This window comes from Leuresthes tenuis, unplaced genomic scaffold, assembly GCF_036924035.1.
Source record: "Leuresthes tenuis unplaced genomic scaffold, fLeuTen1.0.hap1 SCAF_18, whole genome shotgun sequence".
NCBI classification, from domain to species: domain Eukaryota; kingdom Metazoa; phylum Chordata; class Actinopteri; order Atheriniformes; family Atherinopsidae; genus Leuresthes; species Leuresthes tenuis.
This window is the reverse complement of record NW_027325372.1, coordinates 956,063-969,771: the sequence shown is the minus strand read 5'-3', so window position 1 is coordinate 969,771 and position 13,709 is coordinate 956,063. Positions and strand designations below refer to the sequence as shown.

The following is a 13,709-nucleotide window of genomic DNA, read 5'->3' as shown; positions in this document are numbered from 1 at the left end:
CACTCTCACATCCCCTTTAACACACACATCAGCTCAACACAAATAGCTGCTGTTACCCTCTGATTTCCATTCTCATCCTTATTTTCATCATCTTTGTTCTCACTGTAATGATTTGGACTTTAATGTTCTGCTTTCTGCTGCCTGGCGCCTTTATTCTGTCATCTTTACATGTCAGTGGGAGGTCTGCCATCTTTTATCACATTTTTATGTCTTTGTGTCTTAAAATGGATTTAAAGAAGCATCTCGTGGGCTCTTGTGGGAGGGGCGTCACACTGCTGCTGTACCTGGGAGTCATGTGACACCCCCCCCCCCCCCCCCCCCCCACTTTGTTTAACCAGGAAAAGACTCAACACAGCTTTCCAGGGAATAAACACACTCGGCTTCCTGCTCATGTCAAACATCCCTCCTTTCTACCTGCTGTATCTCGCCTCTTCACCCCCCCTCCATCCTCCTCCCTGTACCCCCCCCCCACGCTCTCACCCCGTCTCCGACACTCAGCGGGCCGCTCTCCGCCTCCCTGCGCCTGCAGGCAAACATATGCCGCTCTTCCCGTCAGATTCCGGAGTGTTTCAGAGGAGGGATTGTTAATGTTTATTAATCACCTGTCTGCAGCGCAGAGACGACACGCGCACAGTCCGTCTGTACACGTGCACTCGCAACACACACCGCTTCAGCTGTTTGTCGGCTGGCTTCGCTGGTTCCTGGCTCAGGGTTCTGTTGGATCAGAACCACACATCACGCCCACCCTGAACTGGGTCGTCAGAACAAAGGCGACATGATAAACACGGAGCCTGAAGAGGCCGGAGCTGCGGATCAATAACAGCCTGATCAGTTTTACTCCTATGATTCATTCAAATATTCTGCAGGTTTGTTCGGACACAGAACCGATGATGTGATTCAGGGACAGTCTTTGTTGAACATCACATTTATTTTCCTCCTACATGTGATTCAGGGACAGTCTTTGTTGAACGTCACATTTATTTTCCTCCTACATGTGATTCAGGGACAGTCTTTGTTGAACGTCACATTTATTTTCCTCCTACATGTGATTCAGGGACAGTCTTTGTTGAACGTCACATTTATTTTCCTCCTACATGTGATTCAGGGACAGTCTTTGTTGAACGTCACATTTATTTTCCTCCTACATGTGATTCAGGGACAGTCTTTGTTGAACATCACATTTATTTTCCACCTCCGATGTGATTCAGGGACAGTCTTTGTTGAACAACACATTTATTTTCCACCTACATGTGATTCAGGGACAGTCTTTGTTGAACGTCACATTTATTTTCCTCCTACATGTGATTCAGGGACAGTCTTTGTTGAACATCACATTTATTTTCCACCTGTGATGTGATTCAGGGACAGTCTTTGTTGGACATCACATTTATTTTCCACCTCCGATGTGATTCAGGGACAGTCTTTGTTGAACATAACATTTATTTTCCACCTACATGTGATTCAGGGACAGTCTTTGTTGGACATCACATTTATTTCCCACCTTCGATGTGATTCAGGGACAGTCTTTGTTGGACATCACATTTATTTTCCTCCTACATGTGATTCAGGGACAGTCTTTGTTGAACATCACATTTATTTTCCACCTATGTGATTCAGATCCATCTGATGCTTCCTGTCCGACTTCCTTCTTTACTCACATCTGTCAGCTCTGATGGACGGATCACGTGACCAAAGCCGTAGATGCTGGGATGACCTTTGACCTCTCTGAGGTTGTGCTAGCTGTGTTAGCTGCGTTAGCATCCAGGAGTCTCAGCAGGCGGGTGTTCACACCTGTCCTGATGGAGGCTTTGGACCAACCTCCTTCATATCTTTATTATTTGTCATCTCTGAACAACAGTTACCATGTTCAGCTTTTAAATGTAGAATTTGTCCATCAGAAGGTTCTTGGTACCGGTTTAACCGGTTTAACATAGTGTACATTTAGATCAGAATCGTCAGCCTGGTTTATCGTTTGAAGCCAGGAACAAAATTCTGAATTCTGACTTTTCACGTCTTCTGAACAGGAATTATGAGCATCTGAGGTCAGATACGAGACTTCTTCTGTAACCACCTGCTGCGTTCCTTTTGTTTCCACTTATTGATCTGCATTTTCTCGGTGTTTTCAGCCATGTTTGGAGCCAGCAGGTGCAGCGATCCCGGCTCAGTGATACTCTGAGACGTGTTAATTGTTCTGTATGTCGTGTGAACGCAGCTTTTAGTCGCAGTTCAGGACAAGAACGCATCTCATCATCATTTAAATGAGCCACTTTTCTGTTATTTATCATTTTATTCCTGTATTTGGTGGCTCTCTGAGCCAACAGTGATTATTTTATTCCATTTATCCTGAGTAGAAAACATATCTTAGCTTGTAGAAGATATTAAATGTGAACATCCCACAGCAGTTTATCCCAAAACTACATTTTTCTTTGTTTCTTGACTGAAAATCCCAGAAAACCTTTAAAAAGCTGCTTTTTATCTTTAACTTTAGTTTGAAAACAGCCAAAAGAAACACGAGTTTCCTGAAAAACCTGAGAAATTAAATCTCATTTAATTATTTTCCTTCTGTGATGATAAAATTTATGACGTAAAGCAGAATCAAGGGAACATTTGGTCCTAAATGAGTTAAACGTTTGGAGGCCTGAGACTGCCATAAAAATATAAATGTTTAAATAAATGAGTTTATAGGATGATAAAAGCCACTAAAATTAAATTAAAAAATACTAATTTGGAGGATAATACAGAAATAAGTTCAAAGGAACAAATTTAAGAAATTAATATATTCCAGTTAAATAAATACATCAAATTTAAACCTGAAAGTAAATAAAAAAGCTAAATTAACCCAAACTTTTAATGAAGGCAGTTTGAAATTAAAGCAGAAAGAAGAGTTCAGTTCACATTTATAATAGAATATTAATAAAGTCTGTTTATCTTTGCATAAATTAACTTTTATTCTTAATTTCCCCATCATTTATTTGACCATTTACACATTTCTGTGTATATTTTAGATTGTGGCAGTTTCAGTCCTCCATAAGAATAAAACGTGCACGTGTATAATGCACACGTGCACGGCAGAAGCGAGCGCACGTCACCCACATGCACTGTGACTGAGCACACAGCCGGCAGGCGGCTGTCTGTCTCTGAGGAGACTGAGGAGGAGGAAGCTGGAATCTGGTGTCACTTTTTATTGGAACAAAGAGAGCAGAAGGTCAGAGGTACAAAAACAGCTGAAGGTTGGAGCTAAGTGAGCGGTCACTTGGTGCCGATGGTGATCTTCTCCATGTCCTGGATGCCGTTCTTGTCGATCACGCGGACGTTGAAGGAGTGCAGGTTCAGAATGAAGCGTCTGTTGAGCTGCAGGAAGAACAGGAAGAGGGAAAACAAAGTGTCAAACAGCTGTTTAAACTCACAGAAACCCTGCTTCATTTCTCCTGATTTCCCTGATTTAAGCTTCTCTGACACAAATCAGTTCATCAATAAAAATAAAGCAGTGATTTCTCCTCAGCCCTCTGGGAATAGATTCAAATTCAAAAATTCAAAATGTTTGTTGGAAACATTCAAACTGAAGCTGCAGACGTGAAACTGGAGGAATTAAAGGTCAGTTCCTGCTGAAAAGGAACATTTCAGCAAAGCTAGAATGTGAGCTGCTTAAAAAGGAAGAATCACCTCCTCGATGCACTTCTTCAGCAGCTCCACGGCCTCGTCTCGAGTCAGATCTGCAACACAAATCATTCTCTTAAAGCGGTTCTGTAAAGAAACGGGTCGCCATGCAGCTGAGGCCGGGCTCAGAACCGCCCTGCAGCTCTCACCTGGTTTGTAGTATCTGTCCAGGATGGACAGCGTGAGGAAGGCGCCGTAGCCGTGGGCAGCGAACGGCGCCTTGGCCAGAGACGACAGGTAGTCCATGTAGAAGAGGCCGGGACCGTCGGCGTCATCGTACCCCGCCAGCAGCAGGTTGACGTGGTACGGCGTCTGCAGACAGGAAGCATCGACGGTGGAATTCAACCTGAAGCTCAAAGTATTTCAGAGCCACAGGAACTCTGCTGATGGAGGACATCGTTTCTAACGGTAAACTGGAGATTAGTTTCACTCTGAAACCGTTTAAACCGACTCTGAGACGTGGAGAAACAGAAAAGAGTCCAAACTGAAACGCATCATGATGTTTGGAGCTTGAGATGAAAGAGAATCTCACTTTCTGGACTGATGGATCAGAACCAGCAGTTGAACTTTACCAGCCGGAGTTAAGCTGCAGAACCTGAACACAGCTGGAAAAGAAGCTTCTGCCTCTGAACTCGCTCCACAGAAATAACTCAGATCTGCCAACTTGACACGGACACAAAGTGACGCACGCGGCGGCGGCAACATTAACGCAGCCCCCCCGTTCAGAGGGTGGGGGGGTCAGGGTGTCACTGGCAGCGTGACATCTGCTGGGAGTCGCTCTCCACATTGCACCCTCCTCTTCCTCCCTCCCTGCGCCGCCGTCACCCCGAGCCCTGGAGAAACGCCAGGGCTCATTAAAACTTCTGAAGTCGCTTCTCTTAACCCCCCCCCCCCCCTTAAATTACATCTTCGCCGCTCGCAGCCTCTTCCTCCAACTTTCTACCCTCATTGTTGCTCCTTCAAAGCGACACGGTTTTTTGGGATTTGAAAACAAGCCGTGGCCTAAATTCAGTGGCAGCTGTGATTAAAATGGAAAATAAAGCATTGCATTGTGGGTCGCTGTGATGAGCGCACCTGGCCGCCACGTCTCAGCCAACCTGCTTGCTTCTGTTAGTTTGCGGCGCTCCCCGTGGAGCCGCTCTGCTCGGGGTGTGTGTTCAGCTACTTCCTCACGCTGCTGCTGTCAGGATGAATATCTTAATGCGAGTAACTCCTCTGCGAGCCCTGAACCCCCCCGGGGCGTCACCCCCACCCCCGGCAGCTGTCTCACCGGTTACACTAACAATAATACGGACTTGGCATCAAAATAACCTTGGAGTCGCCTCAGAAGGGAGCCAGCACCTTGTTAACCTGCCACCTGTACTCACACCCAGGATCACGCTCAAACACATATGTTTAACCCCCCCGCCCCCCCGCAGTGAGCCCAACTCACAGCCAGGCAGAGGAACAAAAGCCTCACCTGTACCGAGGTGTCGAACTGCAGGAGTTAGCAGCAGGTTAGCTTAGCACGAGCCCTGCTCTCATCACCTGAGCTGCAGCCAGTCTGAGGAGGGGCTGAAATATCAGATTTCATTTCATGTTCCTTCTTTCAGAAACGCGGCGAGAACCGGAGGAAGCCGGTTCACTCGGGACAGTTCTGTCATCTGGAAGGCCGGTGGTTCGATCCCCAGCGTGTTCAGACGGCACAAATAAATGTGCGAATATATTAACGAGAAACTCAAACTCACTAAAATAAACGTTAAATTTAACCCTCAGAAGTTTGATTCTGAGCGAAGCAGCGGATTCAGACGCCTTTAACAAATGAAAATAAGTTATTTTTCAGGGAAAAACAGTTCAGAAGCAAATAAAATGCTTTTCCTGCTGGATCCTGTTTGCAGACAGGTTCACAGGGTGTGACCGGGAATCAGGTCCAGAACTGTGACATCACAGCAGCAGCAGGTGGGTTTCAAACCATCAGCAACCGGAGAAGGCGTCTAAAATAAAGGCCAAACAATTTATACTCAAAGATAAAGTCATTTATGACGTGGAATATTTAAACTATTTAATATATTTACATGGAAATAATTTAAAATCAAATGTTAAAATTCATTAAAATAGTTTTTTAATGTTAAAATGAAATCAGTTTCATTTTCTTCTCCATTTTTATCCTTTTTTGTGGGACTCGGATCAGACGCCACCGGGCAAAGCCCGGCTCGCCGTTTTCTCCGGTTTGCAGCGTTAGGCCGCCGCCAACACGGTTCGGTTCGGTTCTGCAGGAAGCTTCGCGTCCACAGATCAGAAATTCATTGTAAAAGTGTGAAGAACCAAATATTCAGCAGCTAAGTCCAGGCTGCTACAGAACCGCCGCCTCTTCATTAAGCTCCTCCCCCACGTTCCAGCCCCCCCCCTGTTTCTGCACGCCGCCCGCGGCGGCGTTCCCTTTATTGACGTTTCTCCTCAATCTGCTGGATTAATTGTTCATCTGTGCAGGAGACGCCTGCAATATGGCGCCTCTAATTATTTGTGCCCAAGCTGCAGAATCTGTCCCGAACTGCAGCTCCGAGCCCAACTGTTGCTGCAGAAAACTGTGCACAGGCCACACGTGCACAAGCCACACGTGCACTTACTCAGGGGCTGTCTCCCCGCTCAGGTCTACCTGTGGATTCAGCCGGACCTGAACAGGTCTGTTGTTTGTTCAGTTCAGGTTGGAGGTCTCAGGTGGTTCCCGCTGGTTTTGCTCTTCGTCTCTGAAGCTCGATCGCAGCACTCCAGAGGCTGGAGTTGTTTTTGTGGACGGCGGCTGGTATGTGAGGCTTCCTGCGACATGCTCAGCTGACTTCATCTAACTGCGCCTCCCAGAGGAGTGCAGCCGCTGGGGTGCGGCTGACGCTCACCTGCTGCAGGAATAACAACAGGCCGCCGTTCAGCCCGTGGATCGAGGGTAAAAACACGCATTTTAATCCACAGAAGCAGGAAATCATCACCTGTCGGATCAGGTGGTTTGAAATAAACTCCAGATCAACCGAAGGTAATCCTCCCAGAATCTGGGGTTCACAAACATTCATTTTAATGATTAAAAACGGTCTTTAAGAACATTTCTGCCTCCCAACATTATTTCATTTGAAAAAAGGAGAAACGTCTGCTTTATTAAAGTCCTACAAGCTCAGAGAACAGATGGATCGGGCCAAAACTCACGTGCACTAACGTGTGGTCAGGGAACAAAGCGGCTGTGATTACAACACACACTGCTGGCCTCTAAGAGATGAACAACTGGGCTATAAAGCTATTTATTTACAGACAAGTGGAATAATTCAGAAATAAATCAATCATAAGATAACCAAACCCTATAAAATAAACCCAAATAAAAGATTAGAGATGATAAACACGACCAAAACGATTGAGCTGCGAACAACATTCAGACGAGACAACAGCTAGTCTTCGTGTTCTGAGGGGAAACAGCAGAAAAATCTGTTTATACAACACAATCATTTGCAAATGTCCGTGCACTCTGGAGGTTGGTGCATGTGAGCGTAGCTGCAGGAAGGTGTGGGATGCAGGAGAAACTGCTTCTGCTTCACTTTCCCAACACTCCTGAGAACGCAGCATCGTAAAACAAATTCATCACCGTGAGGCAAGAAAATAACGATGCAGCTTATGGCAAAGCATGAATATCAATGATATCCTCCGCAGCTCAACCTTGAGTGAGCGAAGCGATCCTGGAGGTCCTCCTGTGTGCACTCCTACTCACTCCGTCTGTGTGGCCTCCCCTGGGACCTCCTCCTCCTCCTCTATCCCCCACTCGATGTGTCCCACATTCCCTCCTCTGCCACACTAATTGTTTTTTGTAATTATTTTCACCCTCTGCTGTTGTGACAGGCAGCGGCTGCACGACTCTTAACAAATTAGTGCAACAGATACAGACGACTTAATGCAGTTAAGAACCACGACAAGTTACAGCTAATTCAGATTATTTACTAAATATATACTTATCAGGTCTTTACTTAAAAAACAAACTCGTTTAAATGTGATGATCTTCATGTTAAAATCAGGAACTTCCTGTCTCAGAGCAGAGAAGCTGCTCCATGCATCTGTTCCTTCAGGACTGAACTACTGTAATTCCTTATTATTGTTCTGTCCCACAGATTCTCTGAAAAGCCTCCAGCTGATCCAAAACCCTGCAGCCAGAGTTCTGATGAGAACTAACAGCAGAGATCATGTTTCTCCAGTTTTAGCTTCTCTTCATTGGCTCCTTGTTAAATTCAGAATAGAATTTAAGATTCTTCTCCTCACATATAAAGCTCTTAATGACCGAGCTCCATCACATCTTAAAGATCTCACAGTTGGATATTTCCCCAACAGAGCACTTTGCTCTCAGGCTGCAGGTTTCCTTGTGGTTCCCAGAGTTTCTAAAAGCAGAATGGGAGCCAGAGCCTTCAGTTATCAGGCCCCTAAAAGCAGAATGGGAGGCAGAGCCTTCAGTTATCAGGCCCCTAAAAGCAGAATGGGAGGCAGAGCCTTCAGTTATCAGGCCCCTAAAAGCAGAATGGGAGGCAGAGCCTTCAGTTATCAGGCCCCTAAAAGCAGAATGGGAGGCAGAGCCTTCAGTTATCAGGCCCCTAAAAGCAGAATGGGAGGCAGAGCCTTCAGTTATCAGGCCCCTAAAAGCAGAACGGGAGGCAGAGCCTTCAGTTATCAGGCCCCTAAAAGCAGAACGGGAGGCAGAGCCTTCAGTTATCAGGCCCCTAAAAGCAGAACGGGAGGCAGAGCCTTCAGTTATCAGGCCCCTAAAAGCAGAATGGGAGGCAGAGCCTTCAGTTATCAGGCCCCTAAAAGCAGAATGGGAGGCAGAGCCTTCAGTTATCAGGCCCCTAAAAGCAGAATGGGAGGCAGAGCCTTCAGTTATCAGGCCCCTAAAAGCAGAATGGGAGGCAGAGCCTTCAGTTATCAGGCCCCTAAAAGCAGAATGGGAGGCAGAGCCTTCAGTTATCAGGCCCCTCTCTGTGGAACCAGCTGCCAGTTTGGCTTCAGGAAGCAGACACCCTCTCTACCTTTAAGATCAGGCTGAAACTTTCCTTTCTGATAAAGCTTATAGTTAGGGATGGCTCAGGTGAGCCGGAAACATCCCATAGTTCTGCTGCTATAGGCCCAGCCTGCTGGGGGAGCTCCCATGATGCACCTCTCCTCCCTCTGACATCATTGCTGTCATTAACTTGTGTTTCTCTCTCTCAGCAGGTGTCTCTGGCCTGGTGTTACGCTGCTTGTTGTCCCCTCTTTCCTCAGAGAGAAGTTTCTGTGCAGTCTGTTGGTTTCCTTAGCGACGCTACTTTATTTAATTGGTTCTGTATGAATTGGACTAAATTTAAATTTAATTAATTGGAAGCATCCTGAGATGACATTTGTTGTGATTTGGAGCTTTATAAAACAAACCGAACCAAACTTTCATCCCTCCACCGGCTCCCCGGACGTCTCAGGACTGATTTCAGCCTCTTACTCCCGACTCTTTGAGGTCCACTGACTGATTTCTTTGATCTTTTCTAAGATCCACACAGAGCAGACGGATGTTTGCTGTCGTTGGCCCTAAAATTAAACCGGTTTCTTTGGATGTTAATTCCATATGAAATGTCATATTATTTGAATGATTTTATCAGATAGTTTTGGCCCCAGTTGCCATTTTTAATGTTCAGCTCTTTGGTCAACAGAAGCTGTTTTGAATGAGCTTTAAACTAAACTGAATGGACAACAACTTGTGCTGTGATGCATATTATTATCATTAGAAATAACTGAAATGTTAACATGGTACTTGTGACATATCCAGGGCGTATCAGCCCATAAATGGATGGTTTACATGGTACCATCTACTTCTAAACATTTAAAATCTGGTTTGGCTGAAAACGACACAAACATAGAGGTTGTTTCCACCTGAACCTCAGAGTTTTATCTGCTGCATCACAGCAGAAGGCCTCCATTAGAATGGTTTTATTTCTCTTTTAGTGAAAAAGACTCTAAAGCAGCAACTGAACCACAGTAAATTAAATTGGTTTAGTAACACTCCACACGCGGTTCTTCTACTTAAACTCTCTGAAATTAGTTGGTGATTTTATCATTTTCTCCCTGAAGCAAAATGAGATTGCAAGTCCTGGTGGTGGGATGTAATTAATTCAGACTAGAAATTACAATATTTATAAGGATGTTCGCTCATTATTCCCGGATGAACACGCTTATCTGTGAGGTGACCACTGGTACGGAGGATTAAACCACAAAGTTAGAGGCTCTGGGAGCAGAAGCAAGGAGCCGATCAGAGAATCTTTACAACATGAATTCATGGAGAAAGTCTGATCAACTTCTCCTCAATTAATTACAATGTCTGGCTTAAAGTTACAGTTTGAAACCAGGAATTCTTTAAAATAACAGTAAAACACAGCTAACGTTCATCCATTTGTCTCTATGACTCAATCCAGGAAGTAAAATTCTTCATCAATAACTTCCAGTAACTTTGAACTGATTGGTGGCGTTTAGACCAGCCTGTTGTGTATTAAATCTGTAGCTATAATCAGTTTTATTCATGTGACAGTGTCACAGAAAAGATTATATTTAAGAGTCGTTACCCTGCTTCGGAGGTAGTCTGCAAGGTTCTTCCGTGTGAAGTTTGCTGCTGCTGCCGGACTGAGTTCATAACCTAAAAACATGACATCAGACGTTAAGTTATTGGTTCATGCTTCAGTACCATCTGCTAACCTCTGAGCACCAGCAGCGCCACACCATCGTACCGTTCCTCATTTTGTAGAGCTGAACGTTCTTCTGGATGTACTCTGCAAACTGCACCGTGTCTCCGGCCTCTCCGACACAAAGCAGCAAGATCTTCTCACTCAGCTTGAACATCTTGTCATAGTCTGAGAACCAAAGCAGAAGAGTTCATCAACAATGTGTTCAGAACTTTTCCTTAAATCAAAGCTCAGATTGTGGCACCCCTCATGCACAGAATCAGTAAAAATAGATCAGAAAACAAACAGAAACACTCTGGATCTGCTGTACAAACTGATCAATATCAACAATATGATGTTCATCAGGTGGAAAAAATGGTTTCATCAGCAGCTAATGAGAGCATTTCAGTGGAAATATTAAAGTTTCACTGTAACTCTAACCAAAAGCATGAAAATGCAACATCCAAACACATATTCAACACTTCCGTCCTCATTTAAGGATAAGACCTTAAAATCACCACGACTTGTTTTCACATGGGTAAAAACTAAGATTTAGGATTTTAAAAACAGCTTTGGTTCTGTTTGGAGTTATATTTGAATGGAAATGGACAGTATACCATGTGTACTACAACCTGTAGTTACAGCGCTAATAACCTGAAAATGATTTGTGCTTCATACTTAGTTCAATAAGTGTTTTAAAACTGTTTTCTGCATAAAAGAAAGAAAAAACTCTCCAAACTGCAAATTCACCACTGGCATGAGATGATGGACAGTATTTACATCGTTAACAAAGTAGTTATGAATATATTTAGAAGTCTTTGTTCTGCAGGGAAGGAGGAGAAAACTGAAAATAATAAAGACATTTAAAACATAACCAGAGAAGATATTCCATGCAAGCAGAAAAAGACTAAACCAGTCATGACTTTCACTTTCACTGTCTGTCTCACCTGCTAATGCTAACGTAATGTATTTCAAAAGTAAATGAACATAAGGCTTAATCATATTACAGAAGATTAAAGTGATGGACAACAGAAGAAAAAACAAAGAAAAAAATATTTCGGAGAAAAATACAGTTAAATAACCGATTTAAATCGCGTTAGCTGCTATTAGCATGCCTAGCTCAAGATAATACCCATTATATAGATACAACATGAAAGTAAGATAGTTGTTGTGTTATATGGTAAAGGAAAAGATTGAGTTTCCACTTTTAAGAAGAGCAAATTGGTTTTATTTTAAACATGAACTCTGAAACTAGCAGCTGAAGCTACCGGTAGAGTAGCTTATACTAAGCTAACGAGCTAACGTACCGTGTTTCATCTGAATTATGCTGCTGGCAGCCACATTATCGGCAGCAACGAGGACAAAATCCGCTCCTTGTATCCCAATCAAATACTCCATTGTGTGCAAAAATGGTCCAATTTGATATTATAGTTAAATATGTTGAGAGTGCACTCGTGTCTGACCGTCACTAGTGCAGATTACACAGCAAAAGTTTGAGCTAGCTGGCGCAGACTGTTTACGTCACACGAAAAAAAACACTCTTTCGTCATCACTACCCGACTTGGGCGGGTAATTTTGAAAGCCGTGCTGTTGTTGTGTGACAGTGTGGAGGTTCTGGTGGATCACTTTCAAGGTAAATCTGTGGTTTTACCGCACATAGTTCAGTATGAACGAAAGGACGCGTAACAGCACGATGACGAAGTCTTGCCAGCTTCACGACCCGCAGCGGAGACGGTCTCCGCGGCTCAGTTCTCCCCAGGCTCCGCTGAAAAGCAACAACAAAATGGCGCTGCCGTCTGTGGCAGTAAAGCGCTCCATCACTGTGAGGAAGATAGCGCCCAGAAAGACAGCTGCACCATCGGAGCACAACAAGGAGAACACACCGAGGCGGTCCGGAGACATCCAACAGAAAAAAACCAAGGTATCGACGCCTGATCCGGTCCCGGACCGCAAGGCCTCCTCCTCTTCGTCCTCTGCCAAGAAGAAGAAGAAGAAGAAGAGGCAGCCCGCATTGCCCTCACCGATCCTGCCCTCTTCCCCGCCGGCCTCCCCTTGTCCCCAGCAGCCGGCAGCAGATCCAGAGGACGCGGTTTGGTCGCAGAAAGTTCGCCGGTCCTACAGCAGGCTCAGCGACAAATCTATCAACAGCCCCGACTCCCGCGACACTTTATTCGGCTTCGAGAAGTTGAAGACCCCTGAGGTCGGTCGGAGGGTCGAGCACCCCAGAACCGCTCTGGAGGTCTCCGGGTCCTTCTCTGGTCTGAACTCTTTTACGTCGTTGCTTGAGGCTGATGACTGTGGCTCAGCCTTGCCCGAACCGGACCCGAACATCCCCGGGGTGGCCGTGGTGAAGGAGCGGCGGCGGCGGCGGCGGAAGGTGCCGCAGATCGGCACCACGGAGCTGGAGGCGCTGGCGGCCAAAATGAACGCAGAGTTCGAGGAGGCGGACGAGTTCGAGCTGGTGGTGGAGTGACGGACAGCTTTGGGACTGTTTTTTGTTCTTTATGATATAAAAAGTTTATTTTTCCTGTTTGTTATTGTGGTTTTAAACAGTTGTAGTTACACAAAGAAAAGTTTAATCTTTGTCATAAGATTTTCTTCCAGAAATCACATAAAGGTCTGATTTTTAAAGACAAAACTGCATTTTTCACTGAGTTCAGTCCCATGTTGAAGCGACAGCTGATCAGAACTTCATCAGAACCGGAAGAAGCGGCGGTTAAATCAGCACAAAGTTGGAGCAGTTTTCCTCCAGGATGTTCCACCTGTTTGGACCTGTTATTGTTGGCATAATGAGCTATTTTCCCCTTTAATAATGTGTTTATGTCCTTATTTAAAATGCTCAAACGGCAGCACATATCAGGGTGGATTTTTGTTTCTGCTGAAATAAAAACGGACTGAAATAAATCCGAAAACCTGCTGCTGCTCTTTCCTTTATCCACCCAGAACAGCACATTTTGGCACGTTTTCGGTGTTGATGCAGACTGATAAACTGCAGCTCAGAGTTTGTGTGACAGGGAGTAAAATAACTCGTGCAGAGCCTGACGAGCTGTCAGCCAAGCATGTTAACTACAGCAGTGGTCTCTGGTGGTGAGTCAGTGAGTGGGCAAACTGTTGATTTAATGAGAGCAGAGGACAGGAAAACCTTTTCCTCTGAGTCTCTGAGCAGTTTGTCGTGTAATCGACACTAACAAGATGAGCTGCTATCACCGGCTGCTGATTACAGCCTCTTAGACTTCTTGTCAGTGTGAGATTTACTCATTTAAATAGCATATTTGTAGATTAGAACATGAAGTCTCACGGGTCTGATGAGTAAGAAAATAATGTGAAATTACCTGATCAAAGCCGAGTGAGGGTCCCTGCTGACTTTATTCC

At 44.9% G+C, this 13,709-nt stretch overlaps 2 protein-coding genes across 2 annotated transcripts; one reads left to right on the top strand and one right to left on the bottom strand.

Moving 5' to 3' along the window:
- Nucleotides 1-3,167: 3,167 nt before the first annotated feature.
- On the bottom strand, nt 3,168-11,859 carry psmb2 (proteasome 20S subunit beta 2). Its single transcript, XM_072371229.1, has 6 exons — nt 11,645-11,859; nt 10,404-10,526; nt 10,242-10,312; nt 3,807-3,969; nt 3,664-3,713; nt 3,168-3,351 (listed from the first exon to the last, which is right to left on the bottom strand). Exons 1-6 carry the CDS (start codon nt 11,733-11,735, stop codon nt 3,250-3,252), a joined length of 600 nt encoding a protein of 199 aa, XP_072227330.1. The 5' UTR covers nt 11,736-11,859; the 3' UTR covers nt 3,168-3,249.
- A 12-nt stretch (nt 11,860-11,871) lies between these two features.
- On the top strand, nt 11,872-12,810 carry cdca5 (cell division cycle associated 5). Its single transcript, XM_072371223.1, has one exon. It carries the CDS (start codon nt 12,004-12,006, stop codon nt 12,808-12,810), a length of 807 nt encoding a protein of 268 aa, XP_072227324.1. The 5' UTR covers nt 11,872-12,003.
- Nucleotides 12,811-13,709: the final 899 nt, after the last annotated feature.